We start from the raw sequence: 23,514 nt of genomic DNA on the forward strand, positions 1-23,514 counted from the left end.
ATAGATCTCTCAGTAAGTCTATGGGTTTCTTGATGCGTCTATGAGTCTCTGTGTGCGTCTATGGATTTCTGTATGAGTCTATGGGTCTCTGTGCGAGTCTATACGATGCCGTGTGAGTCTATGGTTCTCTATGTGAGTCTATGGGTCTCTATATGAGTCTATGGGTCTCTCTGCGAGTCTATGAGTCTCTCTGCGAGTCTATGAGTCTCTGTGCGAGTCTAAATGTTGATTACACCGCGCTCCACCACTGGACTATGAATTTTTAAATCTAGGTTGAAAACTCATTTCTTTAGAACTGCTTTTTGTGTTTAGTCTGCTCTTCTTCCCCCGCTCCTCTGATTAGCGCGGTTAGCTACTTACGGTGCGAAAGAAGTTCAACATAAAAAGTACTGCACGTTAGAGTGTGGGGCAAGCACGTTGCAGGACATTTCATCACCAGCATCCTGTACTACGTAACCAACGCTTGGTGCAGCAAACTCACCCACTTACCACGTCACGGAGTTCTTATAAAACAATAACAAAGGGTTAAATTGATGCACAGAGTGCATAACGTGTGTAAACACATTATACAACGTAACAATATAATATCGAAACACGAGCCCACGTATTCTGTAACCTCTCTAGAGAAGAGGTGGGAGTGAGGGATGTGGCGGGGGGGGGAGGCGGTGGGGGCGATTCCCGGTGAAGATTATTATTGAACCGGTTCTGAACCTCCCACCCAGGTCCTCTCAGCCTCAAATGAGTACCTGGTGCGGTGTGTAAACAAAGGAGGTCGGGCGTTGTGCTGGCCACCCATCTCCTTGTGTGCCGTCCCGGCCTTCACATGCGCTCGTTAACAGCACTTGACTGAAAAGTCTGTTAACGCTACACGGGGTATCTTTGTATTTATGTTTGAGACTCCGTGGTGGGGAGCGGTGGCGCAGTGGTTAGCGCACTGCGCTACGAACCCGTCGACCCGAGTTCCATCCCCACTCGCGACGGATTAGTCGCGAATATCTGAACCGGTCCTCGGCCTCTTTTAGGTCGACTCAACTTAAAACGAGTGCGGTGTGTAAACATCGCCACTGGGGAGACAAAGGCGACCGGGCGTGGCGCTAGCCACCCACCTCCTCGTGCGCCGCGCCGGCAATTCATAGGTGCGAGCTGACAGCCCTTGCCCCCAACATCCTGCCGAAGGCTATACCGGGGATCTTTGTCTTGTGTAGGCGATTGCTGTGCTGACGTCACTCCGCCCTATAAGCGCGCGTGCACGCGCCGAGCTCTCTCATTCACAAGCGCGACGGCTCCGTGACGGTGACATCCACGTGGGGATTTAAGGTGAGGTCCAGGTGGGCGATCCAGCCCCCCCCCCCCAATACCCCACCCCTCCCTCCCTCCTCTAATCCCCCCCCTCCCCCCAATTCCACCCCCCCTCCCCATCTCCATCCATTTGACCCGCTTGTAATTTCAGCCATATATTGTGTTACTGCCGAATTGTGTGATTGAGATAACATTCACATTTCGCCGGAATTTTGGTTTGGTTTGTATCAGAATTGTTTCCAAAAATATGATGAATTTTTTTGTGTCTTGAAACCTTCAATTGCGTGTGAAATGATAACCTCGATGTATCAAAATTGTAGAGGAATTGTGTTTGGAATGTACCATAGTTCGTGTTGTAAATTAACGTGCATTGGAATCGAAATCCGAAATTATATTAAAACTAAATCGGAAATATTTCACGCGATTTTCGTCCGAGAAACAATTCTAATTTGCATTGCGATTCGATCCCAATTGTGCCGGAATTTGAATCCGCGGGTTTAATCGTAATTGAATTCGGACGTCATTAAAACGTAATCCATGTAGTCATTTGAATCCGGATTGCATTGGAGTTGACGTCTGGACCATTAGAATGGAATCCGGAAAGTGTTTTACTCAATAGGCGTGTATCCCCATCGCTGGGCGTGACGCTGAAAGAGCGACCATGGGTGGTGATGGTGCGTGGTGGTGATGTGTGGTGGTGTTGTGGGGTTGTGTGGTGCGTGGTGGTGATGTGTGGTGGTGTGGTGGTGATGGGGGGTAGTAATGTGTGGTGGTGTGATGATGTAGAGTGAAGTGGGGTGATGATGTGGTGATGATGTGTGGTGATGTGTGGTGATGATGGGTGATGATGTTGGTGATGATGTGTGGTAATGTATGGTGATGATGTGTGGTGATGATGTTTGGTGGTGATGTGTGGTTGTTGTGGTGGTGTGATGGTTATGTGTGACGATGGTTCTGGATGGTGATGTCTCGTCTCGTCGTAAGTTCCGGTGATGTCTGTGTTTGCATAGCGACGATGTATCTGTCGTGGGTGAACGGGGGGTGGGTTCGATATTCCCGTCTCGCTATAAGGAATGTTATTTTCGGAATGGAACGCGGAACGGGGATGGGACCGATACTAATCGGCTCGTGTGCAGCTGCTCGGCATATTGTTCCATCAGCGAGAGATGGCGATGGCATGCAGAGAGGGCCTTCATCCATCAGTGGATTGTTCACGGCTTATGCTGTTCCAGGGGGTGTCCAAATAGGAGTGTCTCTGTGAGAGTCTGCTCTGTCTGCATGAAAGCTGCTACCTCCGTGAGACGCTGGTGTCCTCTGTGTGTCTGTGATAGTTCGTGTCTCTGTGAGATTCTGTGTCTCTGTGACAGTCCGTGTCTTTGTGAGATTCTGTGTTATATGTTGCAGTCTGTGTCTCTGTGACAGTCCGTGTCTCTGTGTGAGATTCTGTGTTCTCTGTCACTGTCCGTGTCTCTGTGAGATTCTGTGTTATCTGTGACAGTCCGTGTCTGTGTGACAGTCTGTGTCTCTGTGAGATTCTGTGTTATCTGTCACTGTCCGTTTCTCTGTGAGATTCTGTGTTATCTGTGACAATCTGTGTCTGTGTGACAGTCCGTGTCTCTGTGTGAGATTCTGTGTTCTCTGTGACAGTCTGTGTCTCTGTGACAGTCCGTGTCTCTGTGTGACAGTCTGTGTCTCTGTGGCAGTCCGTGTCTCTGTTACGTCCGCTCTCACTAGGCGGCGCTGACGCCTGAGTGAACGGGTGTCGCAGTGACTGAGCAACCGCACTCGCTGCTGTTGACGGGGTAGCAGCAGCAGCAATGTCTTCGGTAAAAAGCTGAACTGTGTCGATAGGCAGGTTATGGTGTCGATGTGAGGGGAGTGATATGAATGTGATGAGAGTGGGTTGTCGATGTGATGAGAGTCATGTCGATGTGAGGCTGTCATTGCGAGCGCTGTCGCTCTATGGGCCCTGAATGCTGAAATGCGCTTTGCCTCTTAATGCGCTGGGGGGTGGGGCAGGTTGCTGGGGGGAGGGGGGTAGGGGGGGGACGGGGGTGGGGGGAGATGGGGGGCAAGTAGATGGGGGGGGTAGGGGGGGAACGGGGGTGGGGGGAACTGGGGGGCAAGTAGAGGGGGGGGGAGTAGGGGGGGGACGGGGGTGGGGGGAACTGGGGGGCAAGTAGATGGGGGGGGTAGGGGGGGAACGGGGGTGGGGGGAACTGGGGGGCAAGTAGAGAGGGGGGAGGGAATGGGGGTCGGTAATGCACAGAGGTTGGGGGGGTATTAGATGGGGGGGGGGTTCTGTTGCCAAGGAGACCGTCGTTCACTCTACACCCTCCCCCCAATTAACCTGTAAACACCCCCCCCCCACCACCACCCCCCACATCAATCAGGGAGCCTTGGGAGGCGCTGTTAGCGAGCGCCTATTAAGGCCGGCGACGCCAGCCCCAAATGACCTCAACGTCTTCTCTGTTTGTCGGTCGGCTCTGAGCCGGTGCGGGGGGTGGGGGTGTTCTCTTTCTCTCTCTCTCTTTCTGACGAGGCTAAGGACATCCCCTCCAAGTGGTTGTAGCGTGAACGGGAGAGCGCAAAATATTCACCTCGAATGCCCCCCACACACACCTTGCCCGTCCGCTCCGAGTTCGTCGGATCTCGGAAGCTAAGCAGGCAAAAATGAATCCTGGTTAGTAACGGATTTGGTTGGGAGACAGTCACCATGAGATGACAGTGCTGCAATGGATTATTACATCTACCTCGTGTGCTTGAGCAACTTGCCTTGCTCGCAGTGTGGGGTTTCTCCGGTGTCCTCCCGAATGAAGCCAAACACTCAAATTGACCAAACAATTGGAATTGCCAAAATATATCAATGGAGCAGCACCCTGCAAAATAGCAGCGATGCTTTGGTGAATAAATAAATGACATCATTTTTTTTCATTCTTGGCCGTGCCCATTCAGTTGTATGGATGATTGTGGTTACGTAAAGCTGACATATTTAAACACAAGCAAAGAAAATAATCAAACGGTGGAGTCTAGACAATGTGAACAGCATGCGAGTGGGAGAGACATCCCGTGGTGCGGGGGTGAAGGAGGCGATGGAATGGAGGAGCGAGGTTGGGTGAGGTCACAGGAGACGAAGCTCATTATTGATGAGGAAGCCACCCAAAGGAAGCCATGGCAGTGGATGATATGAGGACACGTGCGAACATCATCGTTATCGCTACAATACATACAGTCATCTAAATCGGTATCGTCCTCAGATGGTGTCCATTCCACATGCATATGATGAGACCAGTTCACTCAAAAGGTCTTTAAGCGGCTTCCTATTCCAACGAGCCAACTGGACTTGCCCCAACAGTCTGTTTCAGGCTATAATAACGGGGGATCTTTGTATTTGTGCATGTGTGAGTGAGGGGTTATGTATGGGGGTTGGGTGTGAGGGTGCATCTGTGGGGAGAGGAAGAGTGCTGTTTGGAGGATGCTGCTGGTGGGGCTTGCGAGGGTTGGGGTGTGTGTGGGGAAGTTCGGCGGAAAGATGGATTAACGTGTGCAATGTGTTCATTGGTGTGTTACTTCGTGTGCAGGAGTGTGTGACTGTGTTAGGCACAGACAAACATCCCCCGTGTAACCTGAACAGACTGTCGGGGCAAGTGCTGTTAGCGAGGAGCACATATGAAGGCTGGAACGGCACACGAGAGAGTGGGTGGAAAGCACCACGCCCGGCCGCCTTTGTCTCCCCAGTGGCGATGTTTACACATCGTCACTGGGGCTGAGTCGACCTAGGGGAGGCCCACGACCAATTATCAGATAATTGTCACTGGTGTTGGCCGAGAGCGGGAAATAAAACTCGTTTCGCAGCGCGCTAAACGATTTCACCTGAATTCGATTTCTGATCACAGCCAACATTGGTGGAAATGATCTGAACCAGTCCTAGGTCGACTCAGCCTTAAATGAAGGCGACCGGGCGCCTAGCAGATCCTCATAGGTGCTCGCTAACAGCACTTGCCCTAACAATCCATGTAGGCGATGTGGCTGGCTGAGTGTGTGGCTGTGAGAGTGGGGAGCGGTAGTGTCGTGGTTCAAACCGGCGGCCCGAGTTCTGATTCCCGCTCACGGCCAATACCAGTGACAAATATCTGAACCAGATCCTGGGCCTCCCATAGGTCGACTCAGCCTCAAATGAGTACCTGGTGCCAATCGTGTAAACATGGTCTCCATCGCTGCTCGCGAACAGCACTTGCCCCAAAAGACTGTTAAGGCTACACGGAGGATCTTTGTCTTCGACGGTAGGCTATATGGAGGATATTTATCTTCGTTAGTGTGCGAGCCGTCTGCCGTATTGGTCTCCTAGCAACGTCCATCACCAAAAAAAAATGAACTGCATCAACGCTTCTTGTTGTTGTCACCCTGCCATAGGTCGACGCTGCCCAAAGTGAGCACCTTATTTGGTGCTGCGTTTAGCACCGGGGAGATAAGGAGGTCAGGCACGGGGCTTGTTGACAACACGAATAGAGGTGTCCGTCAGTTTATGGTGTGTACGTGGTGAGAGGATGTGTGGTGAATTTATGTTCGTGGTAATTACGGGGTGTAATTACGGGGTGTGTTAACTCCCTCGCCTGGTATACAGGAGAGGTCGTGGGTTCGATCCCGACCCTGACGCCTGCTGCTGAATATTTGGAGTTTGCGTCTCTCTCTCATCATCATCACGGTGGCTAAGAGATGTTAACTCCCTCGCCTGGTATACAGGAGGTCGTGGGTTCGATCCCGACCCTGACGCCTGCTGCTGAATCTTTGGAGTTTGCGTGTCTCTCTCTCATCATCATCACGGTGGCTAAGAGATGTTAACTCCCTCGCCTGGTATACAGGAGAGGTCGTGGGTTCGATCCCGACCCTGACGCCTGCTGCTGAATATTTGGAGTTTGCGTCTCTCTCTCATCATCATCACGGTGGCTAAGAGATGTTAACTCCCTCGCCTGGTATACAGGAGAGGTCGTGGGTTCGATCCCGACCCTGACGCCTGCTGCTGAATATTTGGAGTTTGCGTCTCTCTCTCATCATCATCACGGTGGCTAAGAGATGTTAACTCCCTCGCCTGGTATACAGGAGAGGTCGTGGGTTCGATCCCGACCCTGATGCCTGCTGCTGAATATTTGGAGTTTGCGTCTCTCTCTCATCATCATCACGGTGGCTATGAGATGTTAACTCCCTCGCCTGGTATACAGGAGGTCGTGGGTTCGATCCCGACCCTGATGCCTGCTGCTGAATATTTGGAGTTTGCGTCTCTCTCTCATCATCATCACGGTGGCTAAGAGATGTTGACTACCTCGCCTGGTATACAGGAGGTCGTGGGTTCGATCCCGACCCTGACGCCTGCTGCTGAATATTTGGAGTTTGCGTCTCTCTCTCATCATCATCACGGTGGCTAAGAGATGTTAACTCCCTCGCCTGGTATACAGGAGGTCGTGGGTTCGATCCCGACTCTGACGCCTGCTGCTGTATATTTGGAGTCTGCGTCTCTCTCTCATCATCATGGTGGCTAAGAGATGTTAACTCCCTCCTCTGGTGTGCAGGTCGTGGGTTCGATCCCGACCCTGACGTCTGCTGCTGAATATTTGGAGTTTGCGTGTTCTCCCCTTCGGGGTTTCTCTTGACATTTAGAAACATGCGTTTAGATTTGTCAGCTATAACATTTCCACGTCATAAGCCACTTCGTTGAGCTATTATTTCTGGCCAGTTCGCTTCTGAAAAAAAAATCTATATAGCTCAGTGGACCTTACCTGGTAAAATAGAAATCGTCTATGTGTCCGTGGTCTGGAGTGTCCGCGGTTAGGAGTGTGGTGAGGTGTGTTTCGTGGTGAGTGGTGTGTTCGTGGTGAGGAGTGAGTGTGTGGTGAGTGGTGTGTTCGTGGTGAGAAGTGTGTGGCGAGTGGTGTTCGTGGCCAAGAGTGTTCGTGGTGAGTAGCAGAGGTGGGACAAAGTCATTGTTATGCAAGTCCAAGTCGAGTCGCAAGTCATCAAATTCATGACTCGAGTCTGACTCGAGTCCAAGTCACATGACTCGAGTCCACATCTCATAGGTGGGACAAAGTCATTGTTATGCAAGTCCAAGTCGAGTCGCAAGTCATCAAATTCATGACTCGAGTCTGACTCGAGTCCAAGTCACATGACTCGAGTCCACACCTCTGGTGAGTAGTGTGTGCTGAGGTGTATCCCTGGTGAAGTGTATCCGTGGTTCGGAGTGTCCATGGTTATGAGTGTGTGGAAAAGGGGTGTTCGTGGTGAGGAGTGTGTGGTGAGGAGTGTGTGGTGAGGAGTGTGTGGTGAGGAGTGTGTGGTGAGTGGTGTATGCTGAGGTGTATCCCTGGTTAGGTGTGTCGGTGGTTCGCAGTGTCCATGGTTATGAGTGTGTGGAAAAGGGGTGTTCGTGGTTAGGAGCGTGTGGAAAAGGGGTGTTCGTGGTGAGGAGTGTGTGGTGAGGAGTGTGTGGTGAGGAGTGTGTGGTGAGTGGTGTTCGTGGTGAGTAGTGTATGCTGAGGTGTATCCCTGGTTAGGTGTGTCGGTGGTTCGCAGTGTCCATGGTTATGAGTGTGTGGAAAAGGGGTGTTCGTGGTTAGGAGCGTGTGGAAAAGGGGTGTTCGTGGTGAGGAGTGTGTGGTGAGTGGTGTTTGTGGTGAGGTTCATTCGTCGCGTGGTGATGCGAACGTGGGAGCCCAAACCCCTTTCACACCACGGGTGGGGGCGGGTCCCCAGGGACAATGAACACAACACAACGTTTGGATGTTCACAATGGCCAGCTCCTCGCCTGTGATTGGCTGCTTGGCACCGTGTGGGCGGTGCCTGTGGACGATGACCTCAACGCGTGCAAGTCGAGGCGGCGTGCCGCATTCCAACAAGTCCATGAGACCCACCCCCCACGATCCAGCCTCACTTGACGAATTCAGACTTAATGGGAAATAAAACATCCTTAGAATCAGAATATATTTTTTAATATGCTGGAAGAATCCGATGAGCTATAAAGCGTTTTATTGTTTTACTAATGTTCAGTGGTTTCACAGATACTAATATATCTAAGGGACAATTTGTTTCGCTGGAATCAAAATGATGAAAAAGAATAGGTTTTATCCTATCCGGCAATGATACAGGAGGTTATAAGATGTTAAAACACCAAATAGACACCTATTGTAAGGCATCGAGTCTGCACTAACCACACACGCTGGTTGTAAAACATGCTAACAAAAACCTGCTTTAATAATATATGCATTGTCTTTTAAACTGATTGGCCTACACTGATTGGCCTAATATATGGTGTTTGAACATCTTAACAGATTCTTGGGGCAAGTGCTGTTAGCGAGCACCTATGAAGGCAGGCACAGCACACGAGGGGGTGGGTGGCCAACACCACACCCGGCCTCCTTTGTCTCACCAGTGGCGATGTTTACACATTGCACCACGTTCTCATTTGAGGCTGAGACAACCTTGGGGAGACCCATGACCTGTTCATATAATCGTTATTGGTGTTGGCCGTGAGTGGGAATCAAATTTTAGTGTCGTCGGGTTCGCAGCGCAGAGCAATAACTGCTGCGCTACCACTCGCCTACTGATAAATTACACATGTACGCACATTCCAATCTAAAGTATACACATCACACACATGTACACCATACAACATACACGTCATCGGCAGCAGCTTTGGTCTGCTTCATAATGGCCTCTTCAAGCGTCCATTTCTCACAATCCAGCGGTGCAACAATAACACCTGCACACGACTTGAATTCATTGCTCAATCTCTTTCAGTGAACTACCTTTCGGATGCGTTGCATGTTTCTGAAACATGTATCATTGTTTAAACACATACGCACACTATGCTCTCACATTAGACACGCATACAGCGGTGGTGCTGGCCCAATGGGGCCCCAAGTGGAAATATATTTTTGGGGTTCCTCTTTGAATCGTTTTAAATCCTTGGGGGAATGACAGACAGGATATAGACCGGAGACAGAGTTTGAGAAAGAACATAGATGCACTGCCATGAGAAAAGATAGCTGCAGACAATAAATATATGAATGAGAGAATGCTTGCCTCTTTATGCCAATCCGCGAATTAAAGATGTGAATTCGAGCTGATATTTGGCTTGGGTTGCGCACACTATCCACAATCCCTTAGGGCCCGCATAACTTGATGCTCTGCAGAGGCGTTTGTGATTCAGTGGTCATACATTACAACCCACAACTCATCTGTAGTCAAGAGACACCCATGCCGTGGGTTCATTGCAGCGCTGTCTGGTTCCGATGCTGACCAAAACAAAAAAAAACAAATACAGTTATACAGGGTGGTCCAGATGTCCTATGACCGGCATTTAATTTTCTTTTTTAAGGTTTATTTAAAATATACATTAATATGCAAAGGAAAAAAAGGTTTTACGAGTCAATCAGGGGAGGGGGTCACAAGACATATGAACCACCCTGTATAATAAAGTACAGTATAGTACTGTGGTGAATTATTGCTGCTAAAATTGTGCACTCCCAGAGAGCCATGGGGCCACTGATGGGTTGTGTAAGAAATGCCTCTTTATTGGTTTATATGGAGAGGTAACGATAGAGGCGCTATTGTCTTATCGATTTCAACTGACACAGGCGTATATCAATGAGGTTATTACATTTTTATATCGGGGCAAAATTACGATTTTCACCAATACTACATGGAGGCATCGGATCAACCTTCTCCAAACCGAATATTTTGCCGTATATATAAAAAAAAAACTATGGGTTTTAGTACATCAGCCTTTCCAGACCAATATTATTAACAAGCCCCATTTGTTTAGGAAACAAATACTCTGGACAAGTTTTGGCCATCTGGGTGTCAGCAACAGAGTCGTGTTTTGATAAACAATAACGCGTGTGCACTGACATATGTTATTGAAAAGTATATTATTGCGTGACTTTTTAATTAGGAGCTGAATGCCAATTTCGAAGTCTATTGGGCATGACGAGTGAATGTTTGTGTAAGTTTTTTTTTATTTTAAACTCTTCAACCATTGAAGGAATGCAGTGGTTTATTAATATTATGCATAGTTTGTGTTGCATTGGCACACTCGTACTGCCGTGGATTCTTGAATCTTATCCCTATGAAGGAGCAATTCATCCCTTGTGAGAGTCTCTGTGTATCTCTATGGGTTTTACTATACTATACGGGCAATAGTGGGTTGCATGCCCACAATCGAAACGACCATGGCCTATCTTTAGTCCTGTACTTTGAAAAGTATGCCCCGTTGAATGCAAACCGCCAAATGTCACTTGCTAATAATAACAACAATACATAGGCTCAATTAACAACAAAACAACTTTTAAAATGTACTATATATGGCATCGAGAGGCGGAATGGGAGTTAAGCTTACAGTCGTATTTCTTTAATCTTTCTACCCGTGATGCTCAAGGGAAACGTGGTGCATCATCATCATCATCACCACCACCACGACTCGTTCCACCAGATTGTTGTCGTCTCGTCCACCCCTGTGGACTTGGGGGTGACACACAACACTCACCCACACTATGCTAGCACTGCTCAGCATCCATGGCTGACGTTTTTTTCGGTAAAGTCACGTAGGAGAAAATAAATAATAAAAGTTAAAATAATAGAAATAATAATAGAAATATTATTTATTTTTTCCTACGTGACTTTACCGAAAAAACCCTAAGAGTATGAATCATTGCAGCCACGAAAGCTTCAAATCTAGAATTAATGGCTGACGGTGTTCCAGTGACCTTCACCCATTGAGGGCTCAACAACCACCACCACTGCTGGTGTTCAACCATCACCCACAGCAGGTCATAACGCTTCCCATGCCCTTCCGTCTCCACTTGGGAATTGTCTCCCACCATCATCAACGTCTCTTTCTCCCCTCCATCTCCAAGCTTGTAACAACAACCACAACAACAACAGCCACAACAACAACAACCATCTTGCTCAACAGAAACGTGTTCACATTCATTTTTTGTTACTCTTTACGCCTGCTTCGGAGCTGTGCTCCGCAACTAAGAATAACAACGAGTCGGTAAACAACAACAAAAACACCGACGACTTTGCTCGAGTTGTGAGAATCTCGCCGATCACCTCGTGATCCACCAACCTTTTCCTGCCTCCATCTCTCTCTCCCCTCCATTAACGCGCGCAAGGTCCACGACGTTCTAATTGTGAATATCGATAACACCCCCTTTGCCTCGTGTTATACGCGGTTTTGTTGATGTCGATGTTGTTGTTAACGGTGCGCTATTGAACAAGCGATTAATAATATATATACGGGTAAAAGTAGCAGTTATAATCAACGTTCGGTGGATTCAGTTATCGTGATTTCATTAATGTATTCCATCGCGCGCTTTACACCGTGGTTTAATTGGACCAAAGCTTAAGAAAAGAAAACAAAGCCCCCATCGGTTTGTAAAGTGTAAATAGGCGTAATAATGTGTGCAATTAAAACAAATTAGATTAAAAACTTCATAGTTCTGTGGCCCACACACGTGGGCCTGACTCCAGGCCAGGCGCTTAATCTCTCGCTATTTTTAATACTTTATACACTCGGGTTTTTTAAATAAATATAACACGCTTCAACCAGCCGTACTATTCAATATTAATGATGCTATTCGTGTTGTTGTTTTGTCGCTTTGATGTATGCCAACACTCGCAATTTACGCGTTCGTTTGTCGGTGGTGTTGCAAGGTACAAGAGCAGCAACGATCTGCGTATTAACTCAACGACGTAGCCTCATCAAGTTGCATAAATTACAATCATTTAACCCCGACACTACTATACTGCACTAAATATAGATGTACATAAGAGTACAATTGTGTGTGTGTGGTTTTTTTAATGTACACGAATGCATTATGCATGTGCCCCGGTGTTCATTATTATTGCAAGCGAGATGCTGCTTCTGTGTTACTGTACACACACTGATGTATTGCCACAATGTTTTTAGTTTTATATTAGTGTATAGTTGTTCATACCGTGTCAACCCACACGGTTTAAACCCCGTATTCTTGTACAGGGAACTCGAGATTTCAGGTCCATCCGGCTGTACAGCCGTTTCGACGATACGGGACTTTGTGGGATGAACTTTAAGATTTATAAGGGCCACGGGGTGACCCAATAAGGTCTGAATTGGTCTGTAATAAGACAGCTACTTTGGTGTTTGGTACATGCAGCAGGATGTTTAAAAATGCAGCCGTGTGTATCTATAATGCGAGGTTTGAACGGGGGAAGAAACTCGCAGGGATTGGGGAGATGATGGGGCCTAGACGTGACTGCAATTATACCGATTTAAACAATATTTACCCCCCTTTATCATTCACTGCGTCCTAAAATACATTCATACCAGAACACAGAAATGAAGATTTCATGACATTTTCGCCTGAGGAGTGAGCAGCTAATTACATTTTGGAAGAGAAACGTATGAGATATATATTTTTAATCCATACCATTGATTTGTTGACAGTCTTAATCGCATACGCGTTACTTATTCCAACAAAAACGTGAATGTAATTGGTTTTAATGCAAAGTGTTTAGCCCACGTCACTTTAATATACAGAGTTTATACACTACCCTGCAGTACACAGTACTGTGTGTATGTAGATTTCATAGACCTGGTTCCATTTCAATTACACCACCCCAGTGTATCACAAGTCAATTTACAAACATCTACCCCACTACATTCAGCTATGCTGGGAATTATCGCATTTAATAATACATTCCCCTCCTGGCTACAGATAACTGATATTGGTGCTTGGGTACGCTAATGGTCTTGGCTGTGAAATGTAGCCGAATGGTCTTTCTACCTTACACTCAAATGACCTTGCCCATGTCCTTTACCATAATAACCCCGTTTGTGCGATTTAACAATGACCCTGCCCGTTTCCTCGAAACTAATAAGCAACGACCTTGTCTGATGACCCTTCTCGGCTGTTTACAATAATTACCGTCTGTACCGCTACCCTAATGACCATTTCTCTGCCCTTTGACCATGGTGACTATGCCGTTTATTTTAATGATTGTCGATGGACCCTACCCAATTTTTCACTGAATATTTTCCTTGTCGCTGGTAGACTTAGGAAGAACCATGATCCCTCAGCACCCATCCCAGATCAGACCTATACTTGCAGCTGTTGTGGCAGGATCTGCTTGTCCGCATAGGCCTCTTCAGCCACCAGCGTGCCTGCAGAAGACTTGGATGTCCTTCCTAGATCTTCGTTCGCGAAGCCAAGCCATGATGATGGTAGACTGGAGTAGGTTAAGATGTGCCGAAAAGTGACAGCCATAGAGAGAGAGAGGTATTCTGGATAAGAGGTACTGGGTTTGGAATATTGACTTCACCCAGATAGACCTGGCTAAAATAAGTCTCACCTTTGCCCATTCTGTTCCCCCTACCTGTGTGCGTGCGTGCAGACTGACACGTGGAGACTGCTGGGGAGGGGGCTCTGGTTTGTGTCGATTCATTTTTTAGGGGGTGCGCGCCGCGCTTACTGATCGGGCAGCATGGGGGGCGCTGCGCCTATGGATGACGAGCCCCAGCTGGTTCCACCGCCAGACGGCGGCTGGGGATGGGTGGTGCTGTTCGGCTGCTTCGTCATCACGGGCTTCTCGTACGCGTTCCCCAAGGCCATCAGCGTCTTCTTCAAGGAGCTGATCAACGAGTTTGACGTGGGCTACAGCGACACGGCGTGGCTCTCCTCCATCCTGCTCGCCATGCTCTACGGCTCAGGTGAGGCCGCTAGCAGCTGGAGTTACCAAAATGAGTAAAGCATATAAGTTTAAATATAGTATAATTCTGGGAGGCTCAACCAGGACACATCGTGAGCATGGCAGCCCCTCCTTGCTGACCCGCCCATGCTGGACATCTGTGAACAAAGAGCTTCATAGCTCATCGGATTCCTCCGGTCGAACAAATATATTCTGATTCCGTCAACCCCACCTACTTTTACTTTGCTAACTCGATAATGAGACTTGCCCACACGGCAAGTGATCTCACCCTTTGACGCTGGCCCACTCTCTTGACAATAGAGACCCTGCCTCCTTTGCCAACCATGCACCATTGCTCAGTTAGAACCATCCTTTGCCCATATATGTTGATGATGCAGCCAGAATATTTTTACCAGGAAGGACAGCATCCTTATTTCACAATAGCTTAGGGACACCAGGATGGCTTTTAAAGTGATCATTTTTTGGTGGTGCCAGGACATTTGTGTTGGGTTGGGAAGTTTTTCCTTACTGAGGGCCAAATAGGACTCTCAAATACCTCTTGTGGGCCACACATTAACAATCACCTTTGCTTTGTTCAATAATAGCTTGAAACATTATTATGGTTCACCTTTATTTGTGGCTGAATGTGTTAAATCAGCGATAGGTTCCCCACCCTTGGTACATTTGGATGAGAAGGAAATGCAGGTGTTATACTTATAGGTGTACTTATGCATAAATTAATTAAGCTCATGATACATGCATCAAATCAAGTTGGCAAGAATCAATGTTTTCTCGATTCGTATATGGAGTAAATAATGGGTTAATGTGACCCCTTACAGCCACTGCAGGCTGCTACATACACCAGTGTCTATAATAATTATGGTATTGAATCACGACTGAATCACGAAAATTTAATTTGCCGAGCGGGTGAATTGTGCAACATGTAGTTTACATAGATTTGTTTTGCATTGCTGTGTATGGGTGGGAAGGTTGGGAAATGGACATAAGTTATAATAAAGTTGAGTCGTCTGCGTTCAGGCGTTACCAAAGACTACTTTGGGTGTCTTATAAAGGCAAAATAACAAATGAATGGATGTTGGAAAAAACCAGGTGTAAAATCAAACACGTGAAAGACTGCAATGAGACACATGTTTTGCATTCACAGATACACACGTGGCTTATGAGTCTTGGTGAAAGTGAAACCTATCCAGGGTGTCTGCTGCCGGTGCAGTCATACTTCTCAGCACCTTCGGTGCAGCTTGAGCCACGTTGGCAGGCAACGAGGAAGGGCCCGATTTAATAATCCTGAACGATCCGTTTAACGCACTCACAGATTCGCCCAATGTTTTCATCACCAGTTGACACACCGTCTCGGCTGCAGAAGGGGCAGGAGATTTGAGATGTGTTGTTTGATAAATTACCAGTCCTGTGCTGCCTCAGGGCAGCTGTCACTGTAGCTGGAGAACCCTCCCCCTGCACTCTCTTGTGTGGGTGCTGCACTCTGTTTAGCAAAACACTAATCGGGGGATATTGCCATAACATAACGCTGGCTCCACACCCTCTGAGGGTCTTATTTGTTTAATCCCCCACTGTACTGTGATGGGCCGTGATGTCACTGATTTGAGGTTGGCCATGTGTTGTGATGGGTAGTGATGGGGTTGCATGTGATGGGTGGTGATGGGGTTGTGGTGTAATTGGGCCATGTGGTGATGGGCAGGGGTATAGCGACGCGATGCATCGGTTAATAGTGGTTCTGCTGCTCACAATACATGTTTCGAATTGCAAGTGTAAGATTCAGTGTAATTCGAGTCATATACTGTATGTTACACGTACTGTCATGCGTTTACACCTCCAGCCATTATAGGCTGATACATTCACCGCAGTGTAAAATAAAGATAACAACCTGAATTAAACTTTGACACTGAATTGTAACAATTCAATTATTCACGGAAGACGAATTGTTACACCTGCAGTGATGGGGTATGTGGTAGTGGGCTGTATTGCGATGGGATTATGCTGCCATGGGATGAGTTGATGGTTCGATTCCTGCTACATGCGTTGCAGAGCAAGATATTGTGGCTATGAAAAGTCGCGTTGTAGTAATCCCTACGCTATCCTGGTCACTTGTTTACCACATGTTACTATATTGCAGCCATTAATGCTTACATTGCTCCACCCCTCCATTCTCGCGACTAAATCTGATTGGCAGCAGTATTGTGTTGTTTTTTTTTAAAGAGCAGTGGTGTTTTTCACTTGATGGCTTGGTAATTTCTGTGGTGGTGTTACAGCCAAAGTGCCCCTTATTTGCTGGAACAGTAAACACCTTGTGATATCATTATCCTCAAAATTAGGTCACCGTGTATTAACAATAACAATGCCCTTTGTTAATCCAGGAAAGCCTCACCGGGTCGTGAGACACCTTTTCAGGAGGATCTTGCATGCTAATTACTATTTTTGTTTTACCAGGTAAGGCCCACTGAGCTATATAGCTCTTTGTCAGGAGCTACCTGGCCACAAATGATAGCTCAACGAAGTGGCTTAACATGTGGAAATTTAAAGCAGCCACAAATACTCTAAATGCATGTTTCTAAATGTGGAGGGAAAGAGACACGCAAACTCGAAATATACAGGCGTCAGGGTCGGGATCGAACCCATGCCCTCCTCTATACCAGGCGAGGTAGTTAACATCTCCTCACCGTGGCTCAGCCATAACCCTAAATGTAGAAATTACCAGTCAATATATTGTGAATAAATAATATACAGTAATATGCTTTTATTAATACATTTACAGGACTGTCACAAAAGATACAATGAATCTCAAAGGGTCCTCACTTGGTTATACAAGGGCCAGTGAGTAGAAACATAACACCAGGTACTGGAAGTGCCTGCTTACATGAACTCACATTTGTCTTTGTGGGAAGCAGTAATGTCGAGGTTAGTGCATTGCACTCCAAACCTGGTCATTTGACTTAAATTCCTGCTCACAGCCAACATCGTTTCTCAATATCTGAACCATTCCGAGGCCTCCTCTAGGTCGACTCAGCCTTAAATGAGTACCCAGTGTGGTGTATAAATTTATCCACTGCGGAGATAAAGGCGAACGGTATGGCTAGCACCACACCACCTCATGTGCCATGTTGACCTTCATAGGTATCTGCCCCCACAGTTTATTAAGGCTATATTATTGTTCTCTATGTGCGTGTACGCGCTTGCATGCGTGCACGTCCATCCGAGTATTCATGCGTGTACGTACAGTGTGTGCATGCATACATGTATTTGTGCGCGTGTGTAGGTCCTCCATAGTGTTCATGCATGCAATACATGTGTGGGCATGTCTGTGTGTGTGTGGGAGTGGTAGTGTATCAGTTAGCGTGCTGCGCTGCAAATCTGGTGACTCGAGTTCAGTTCTCGCTCATGGTCGACACCAGTGACAATTATCTGAACTGGTCCTGGGCCTCTCCTAGGTCGACTCAAACGAGTACCTGGTGTGGTGTGTAGACATCGCCACTGGAGAGACAAATACGGCCGGGCGTGGTGCTGGCCACCCACCCCTACGTGTCCCGTGCCGGCCTTCATAGGCGCTCGCTAACAGCACTTGCCCCAACAGTCTGTTAAAGGCTATATGGGGGATCTTTGTCTTTTTGTGCAGGTCCTCTGTGCAGCATCCTCGTGAACCGCTTTGGCTGCCGGCCCGTGATGCTGGGCGGGGGTCTGCTTGCTTCATTGGGGATGATCCTTGCCTCCTTCTGCACCAACATCATCATGCTCTATCTCACGGCGGGAGTCATCACAGGTATGTGCAGTGGAGATACTGGGCCACTTTGGAACCAGGCCGCTGGGTCACATGGCCACAAGAATATAAGACTACTGGCCCGCTAGGCCAACAGGTCATTGGGCCACAGAGCGTACAGGTCTCTAGACCAGTAGGATACCAGGCCTTTAGGTCACAGTATCACTGGGTCTCTGATCCACAAGGCCAGTAGAAAAGGTATTAAAGTTTGGGAATGACTCAACACATCTATTACTTGCATTCATAAGTATATTGTTGACATGAACAATTCATATTCCTTGCCCACACTCCTCCACAAGGCATGGGGCTGGCGCTCAACTTTCAGCCGTCGCTCATCATGCTGGGGCGCTACTTCAACAAGCGGCGCCCGTTGGCTAACGGACTGGCAGCAGCCGGCAGCCCCGTGTTCCTGACCACGCTGTCGCCGCTGGGACAGATGCTTGTTAAGTCGTACGGCTGGAGGGGCGGCTTCCTTATCCTGGGGGGGCTCCTGCTGAACTGCTGTGCATGCGGCGCCGTAATGCGCCCGCTTGTGCCCCCGAAGGAGGACGCCGGCAGTGGCGGAAGTGCCAACGCCGGCGAGAGCAAGCGGCGTAACGGCAGCAGGGACGCCGGCGCTGCGGAACAAGAGCTCACCGAGATGTTGCCCTCGAAGCAGAACGGCGGCTTTGTGGCCGTGCCTCTGGACGACAATGGCTCCCAGGTCGCTGAGAGCCCATCGCCAGGCACCACCCCCCATCGGGAGACACCGGTGTCCCCAAAGAAGAAGCCGAAGAAGAAGCTGCTGGACTTCAGCGTCTTCAAGAACAAGGGCTTCGTCATCTACGCGGTGGCTGCGTCCATTATGGTGATCGGGCTGTTTGTGCCACCCGTCTTCATCGTGAGCTACGCCAAGGACATGGGCGTAGAGGACACCAAAGCGGCCTTCCTCCTGTCCATCATCGGCATCATCGACATCTTTGCACGGCCGCTGTGCGGCATATTAGCTGGCGTCGAGCGTGTACGCCCATACATCACCTACCTCTTCTGCTTTGCGATGCTCTTCAATGGGTTCTCGGACCTCATGGGGTCACTCGGAAACACGTACGGCGGCCTCGCCACATTCTGTGTCTTCTTCGGGATTTCATACGGGATGGTGGGTGCGCTGCAATTCGAGGTCCTCATGGCCATCGTGGGCTCCCACGTCTTCTCGAGCGCCATCGGCCTCGTGCTGCTGTGCGAGGCCTGCGCCGTGCTGGTCGGGCCGCCCAGTGCAGGTGCCTGTCCTCCTCACTTGTTCGCCCACATGCTTGCCCATATACTCACTCATTTGCACACATGCTCGCCCACATGACTGCCTGGTTTGATGCCTCGGTGGCAGAACACTTCTTTATTTGTTTCTGCGACTGACCTAAAAATGTCCAGGCCCTTACATCCATAGACCTTGCTTGAAATGTACACGTAAGAATACATTGGGTATAATTGTGCTGTTGTCTGGTTGAGTTGCCTACAATTAGTGGGGGGGCTGGGTGCTTTAACATTTTTCACGTTTGCCACTGAGCCGGCTTGCCTGGAGTCTGTGATTTAATTCGTGCAACAACTGCTGCCCAGTTGAAGACCTTGTGACATAATTGCACGCAACAACCTTAATGGTATTTCAGATAAAATACAAATTGGGAAAATTATTTTCAAATAAATAATAATACCCTCACTCAGTTAAATCAAGGACATTTTAATATGTAGCATTACCAAGACTTGATGTGTGAATGAGCTTAAACATTAATTTGTCTAAAATGACACTGCCCATAGAAACGTGCATTTAGAGTATTTGACTGCTATACATTTCCACATGATAAGCCACATCGTTAAGTTATCATTTGTGACCAGGCTGCTTCTGAAAAATAGCTACATAGCTCACTGGGCCTTACCTTGTCAAATAAAAATGGTAGTAAAACAAGTTTGTTAAATTAAACGTCATCTCATGACTCTGCCCTCTGACCCCTACGCCCCAGGCCGCCTGGTGGATGCCACCAAGAACTACAAGCTGACACTGTACATGGCGGGCACGCTCGTCACCATCTCCGGCATAGTCATGGGCGTTGCCAACTTCTTCTGCCTACCCAAGGTGCAAGCTTGTCCACACGCGGCTCCCCCTCTGGAGCCCGGCAAGGAAGAGGGGCAGCCGCTGACGGTGGTAACCAGCACCGAGCCAGATCCCGATGCCGTGCACAATAGCCGGGGTCCCACGGAGCCCGACGTGGAGGCAAATGAAGTGCATGCAGCCCCGGACAAGGCCAAGCCGCCGTCGCCCGAGGAGAAGAAAGTGGATGCTGCACCAGCATCTGCGCACATAGAGGAGGAGGAGGCGGTGGCGGCAGCGGTGGCTTCAACCGCGGCGGCAACGGCGGCTGATGAAGTGGTAGCAAAGGCAGAGTCGAAAGTGGAGGCAGAGCCGAAAGTGGAGGCAGAGCCGAAGCCAGAGTCGACGGGAGAGGCGGCAGAGGCACCGTCGAGCAAGGAGCCAGATCCGGCTCCAGGCACGACTCGTGCCGACGTGGAGAGAGAAAGCGAGGTCTCTCCGCAGGCAGAGGCTGCCAGCGGCAACGACGACAACAAAGCGGCCACCGAGGAACTGAAGACAAACGACCCTACGAGCGGTGGAGAATCCGCCAACGTGGAGACGGAGCAGCACGCCTGAAGGACTGGCCACCGCCTCACACTGCCTCCAATTGGCGGGGTGGCACGTCCAGCGTCAACTCTCGTTTTGTTTTTAAAACATTTTTTCCCGTTGCAGGTCTTAGCATCGTGTGTTCCTGTAGGGCATTTACCGTGATTATTTGAGTTGCGTTTCTAGGCCTAGGCTTATTCACGTCTAAAACGTAAAGTATGTGCGTGCACCGCACGCGTGCCACCGTCGCGATAATCGTGATGGATAGTAGCTGTCTAATGCCGGACTTCTCAGCTGTATTTGTGACCGGAAGCAAGTGTCTTTGCTGTACAGTGCATTTCCTTTGGTTTCCATCCGCAATTTGGAATCTGTTCAATTACCTCGAGATTTAGAATTGAGGCTGCCATTGTAGATTAGGAGCAGACGCTTGATTAGCTGCTTTCATCAACGTCATTAGATTTTTTCGGTCCAATTAATCTCGTCAGTTTTATTGAACGACTCTTGATTATTGGTGAGGTCACTGGGAATCTCTTAGCGGTGCAGCTACATGTTGTACTTGGCGCAGATGTTGCTTCCGTATTGTGCAGTGGGAAATGTTATTGCAGCGACTGCAACAACGAGTTTTGTGGCGTTGAGGCCTTGTTCCAGGAGCATGCACACAAGCTCTCCGTTACCCTCGGCGTGCTGATGTCCATCAAGCCACTCGGCGAGAACCTCTGATTTCCTGGGTTCGAATCCAGCACCCATCCACGATTTAACAAAGTTTGCGTGCAGAAAGTTTGTTGACGATTGCCCAAAAAATATATATTTTCACTTAATTTGGCCTCGCAACATCGGATTAATTCTGAGATATTACTAAGTATATCAGAGAACGAGCAGTGAATTACTCTTCATACAGCGCTGGTAGGAGAGGTTTTTGAGACTTTAAAGGAGACTGGCATTTCCGTGGTCTCACCACTGTGAAGGATTGTTTACTGGCAAAGGCAACCCTCCACCATCTGTGAGGAGTCACCAAAGTTGGATTTTTCTGTGTGTAAGAAACTCCACTCTAATGGCACAACTTGAATGCAGTTGTTCGTAATGATAAAAGGATGATTTGAAAACGTCACGTGAGGCTGCGGAGCAGCCCATTGGGCGAGTGGTGTAGCAAGGCCTCAAGCCTCAAGAGGAATAATTTGGGGTTTTGTACAACCAAGGCGTGCGACCCCCATCCGTGGGGAATTTACCAGTTCGCCACTTTGCTAATACTCATGCGTGTGAGGTAAACATCAGCATAAGGTGAACTGGAAAAAAACAACTACTGTTCATCGATGTTTGTAGCAATAGCAGCACCACCTTGAGACGTGGTGTTAATTTTATCGTGCATATTTTGTCGCGCTCTGAGACTAACATTGCTACAAAAAATATATATACTAAAAATATATATATAAAGCCTTCTTGGTCATTGTTGCCACGATCCAACGAGACAGCCGCCCTCCCCCACCACGACGAGCCACCCCCTTCTGGTTCGGGTTGGTTTTTAGTAACCGGACTGCCTCCAGCTACCTCCGTTCCCATGAATTTAATTTGTAAGTAGCGCTTTGCTGAGTTCAGATGAGTGTCTGACCTCACCCTCTCCCTGACCGTTTTGTTTCACGAGTTGAAACCACCACTGAGAGAGCGGCGAGGGGGAATGTAACATTTTGAACATTTCGATGTAAAGCTTTCGTAACTGCAGGGATTCATATTCTTGGTTCTTTTGGTAAAGTTACGTAGAAGGGAAATAATAAAATGATAAAAATATAAAACAATAAAAATTCTCACGACGTTTCGATTTCAATACAAGCAATCATCATCAGGTGTGAAATCCACAGCAAGAATTTTCTTTCCAAATTTTCATGCTGTGGATTTCACACCTGATGACGATTGCTTGTGTTGCAGTCGAAACGTCGTGAGAATTTTTATTGTTTAATATTTTTAGTATTTTATTATTTATCTTCTACGTGACTTTACCGAAAGAACCAAGAATATTTGAACATTGTTTATAACTGCATTGTTTATGAAAACAAACCCATTGTTAAAACAAACCCCACTTATCTAAACTTCCTCACTAAACATTTGCCCCCCCCCTCCCTCCACTGACCTCGCCTACATTCCAGGCCAGGAACGGTAAACCTTTCCCCGGTCAGTTCCTAGGCCTCGAGGGGGTCAGGGGAAGGGCGGGGGAAGGAAGGCGCCATGAGGGGTCACTCGTGGAGGTGAAGGTGGAGAGAGCTGGGTCCTGGGCTAGCTCCAGAGGTGGGACAAAGTCATTGTTATGCAAGTCCAAGTCGAGTCGCAAGTCATCAAATTCATGACTCGAGTCTGACTCGAGTCCAAGTCACATGACTCGAGTCCACACCTCTGGCTAGCTCTATATCATCAAAGCGTGGGCGTAGAGCTGTGATGGGTTTGGGTGAGCGTTGATGAAACCATAATTCTCACCCATCTGTGGTGACGATGGCCATTATCGCTAATATTCAGCAGTGTCGAGCATATTGATAAGCTGCGAGTTAACTTGTGTGGTCAGATATTTGGTGTTTGGACAGGGTTGGTGATTCACCCAGACCAACATGTATGTGATACACCCATTGATATGCGATTATATTCGACCACTAGCCAGGACTTGGCAGTACTGCAAGTACTTTGGTGTAACAGATATATTTTGTATGCGTTCTCTTATCGTGTCCTTGGGTTTTCTCCGGGCAGTCTTCTTTTGAGCCCAGTCGTGAAAATGTGCTTAAAAATGAAGTGGTCGACACAACTTCATGCAGGAGCCTCCTTAAAATACTCCTTGAGCCTCAGGCTGTCACGGATATAAAAAAGACGAATTATCTTACAGCCTTAGACCTTTACTACCAACCTCACAGCACAGCAAGCATCAAATAATATATTAAATTACTAATGTATTATATTATATACCAGCAGAAGGAATAACTAGATTAAGTATTAGAAATATAATATTGTTGTTTGTTTTTATTTCCACCTGGGACCAAATTTGAATTGGGTGGGGTTTAGTCTCTCTGGCCGAATGGGG

The 23,514-nt window shown here is 48.0% G+C and overlaps 1 protein-coding gene across 2 annotated transcripts; it reads left to right on the plus strand.

Annotated features, from left to right (window-relative positions):
- Positions 1 to 1,210: 1,210 nt before the first annotated feature.
- LOC144932694 (monocarboxylate transporter 4-like) lies at positions 1,211 to 22,313 on the plus strand. 2 transcript variants are annotated; one of them, XM_078857033.1, is made up of 5 exons: positions 1,211 to 1,317; positions 13,729 to 14,044; positions 17,672 to 17,815; positions 18,112 to 19,068; positions 19,804 to 22,313. In XM_078857033.1, exons 2-5 carry the CDS (start codon positions 13,819 to 13,821, stop codon positions 20,487 to 20,489), a joined length of 2,013 nt encoding a protein of 670 aa, XP_078713159.1. In that variant the 5' UTR covers positions 1,211 to 1,317; positions 13,729 to 13,818; the 3' UTR covers positions 20,490 to 22,313. The 2 variants fall into 2 exon arrangements, with proteins under 2 accessions (XP_078713159.1, XP_078713160.1); XM_078857034.1 differs by lacking the exon at positions 1,211 to 1,317 and adding an exon at positions 3,103 to 3,125.
- The last annotated feature ends 1,201 nt before the right edge of the window (positions 22,314 to 23,514 follow it).

This window comes from Lampetra fluviatilis, chromosome 5, assembly GCF_964198595.1.
Source record: "Lampetra fluviatilis chromosome 5, kcLamFluv1.1, whole genome shotgun sequence".
Classification (NCBI taxonomy): domain Eukaryota; kingdom Metazoa; phylum Chordata; class Hyperoartia; order Petromyzontiformes; family Petromyzontidae; genus Lampetra; species Lampetra fluviatilis.

Excerpts from the sequence above, each read along its gene's own strand:
- LOC144932694 (XM_078857033.1), top strand. The coding sequence starts at position 13,819 with ATGGGGGGCGCTGCGCCTATGGATGACGAGCCCCAGCTGGTTCCACCG. Across the intron at positions 14,045-17,671 it reads CGCCATGCTCTACGGCTCAG|GTCCTCTGTGCAGCATCCTC; the intron begins GTGAGGCCGCTA and ends CTTTTTGTGCAG. Across the intron at positions 17,816-18,111 it reads CACGGCGGGAGTCATCACAG|GCATGGGGCTGGCGCTCAAC; the intron begins GTATGTGCAGTG and ends CTCCTCCACAAG.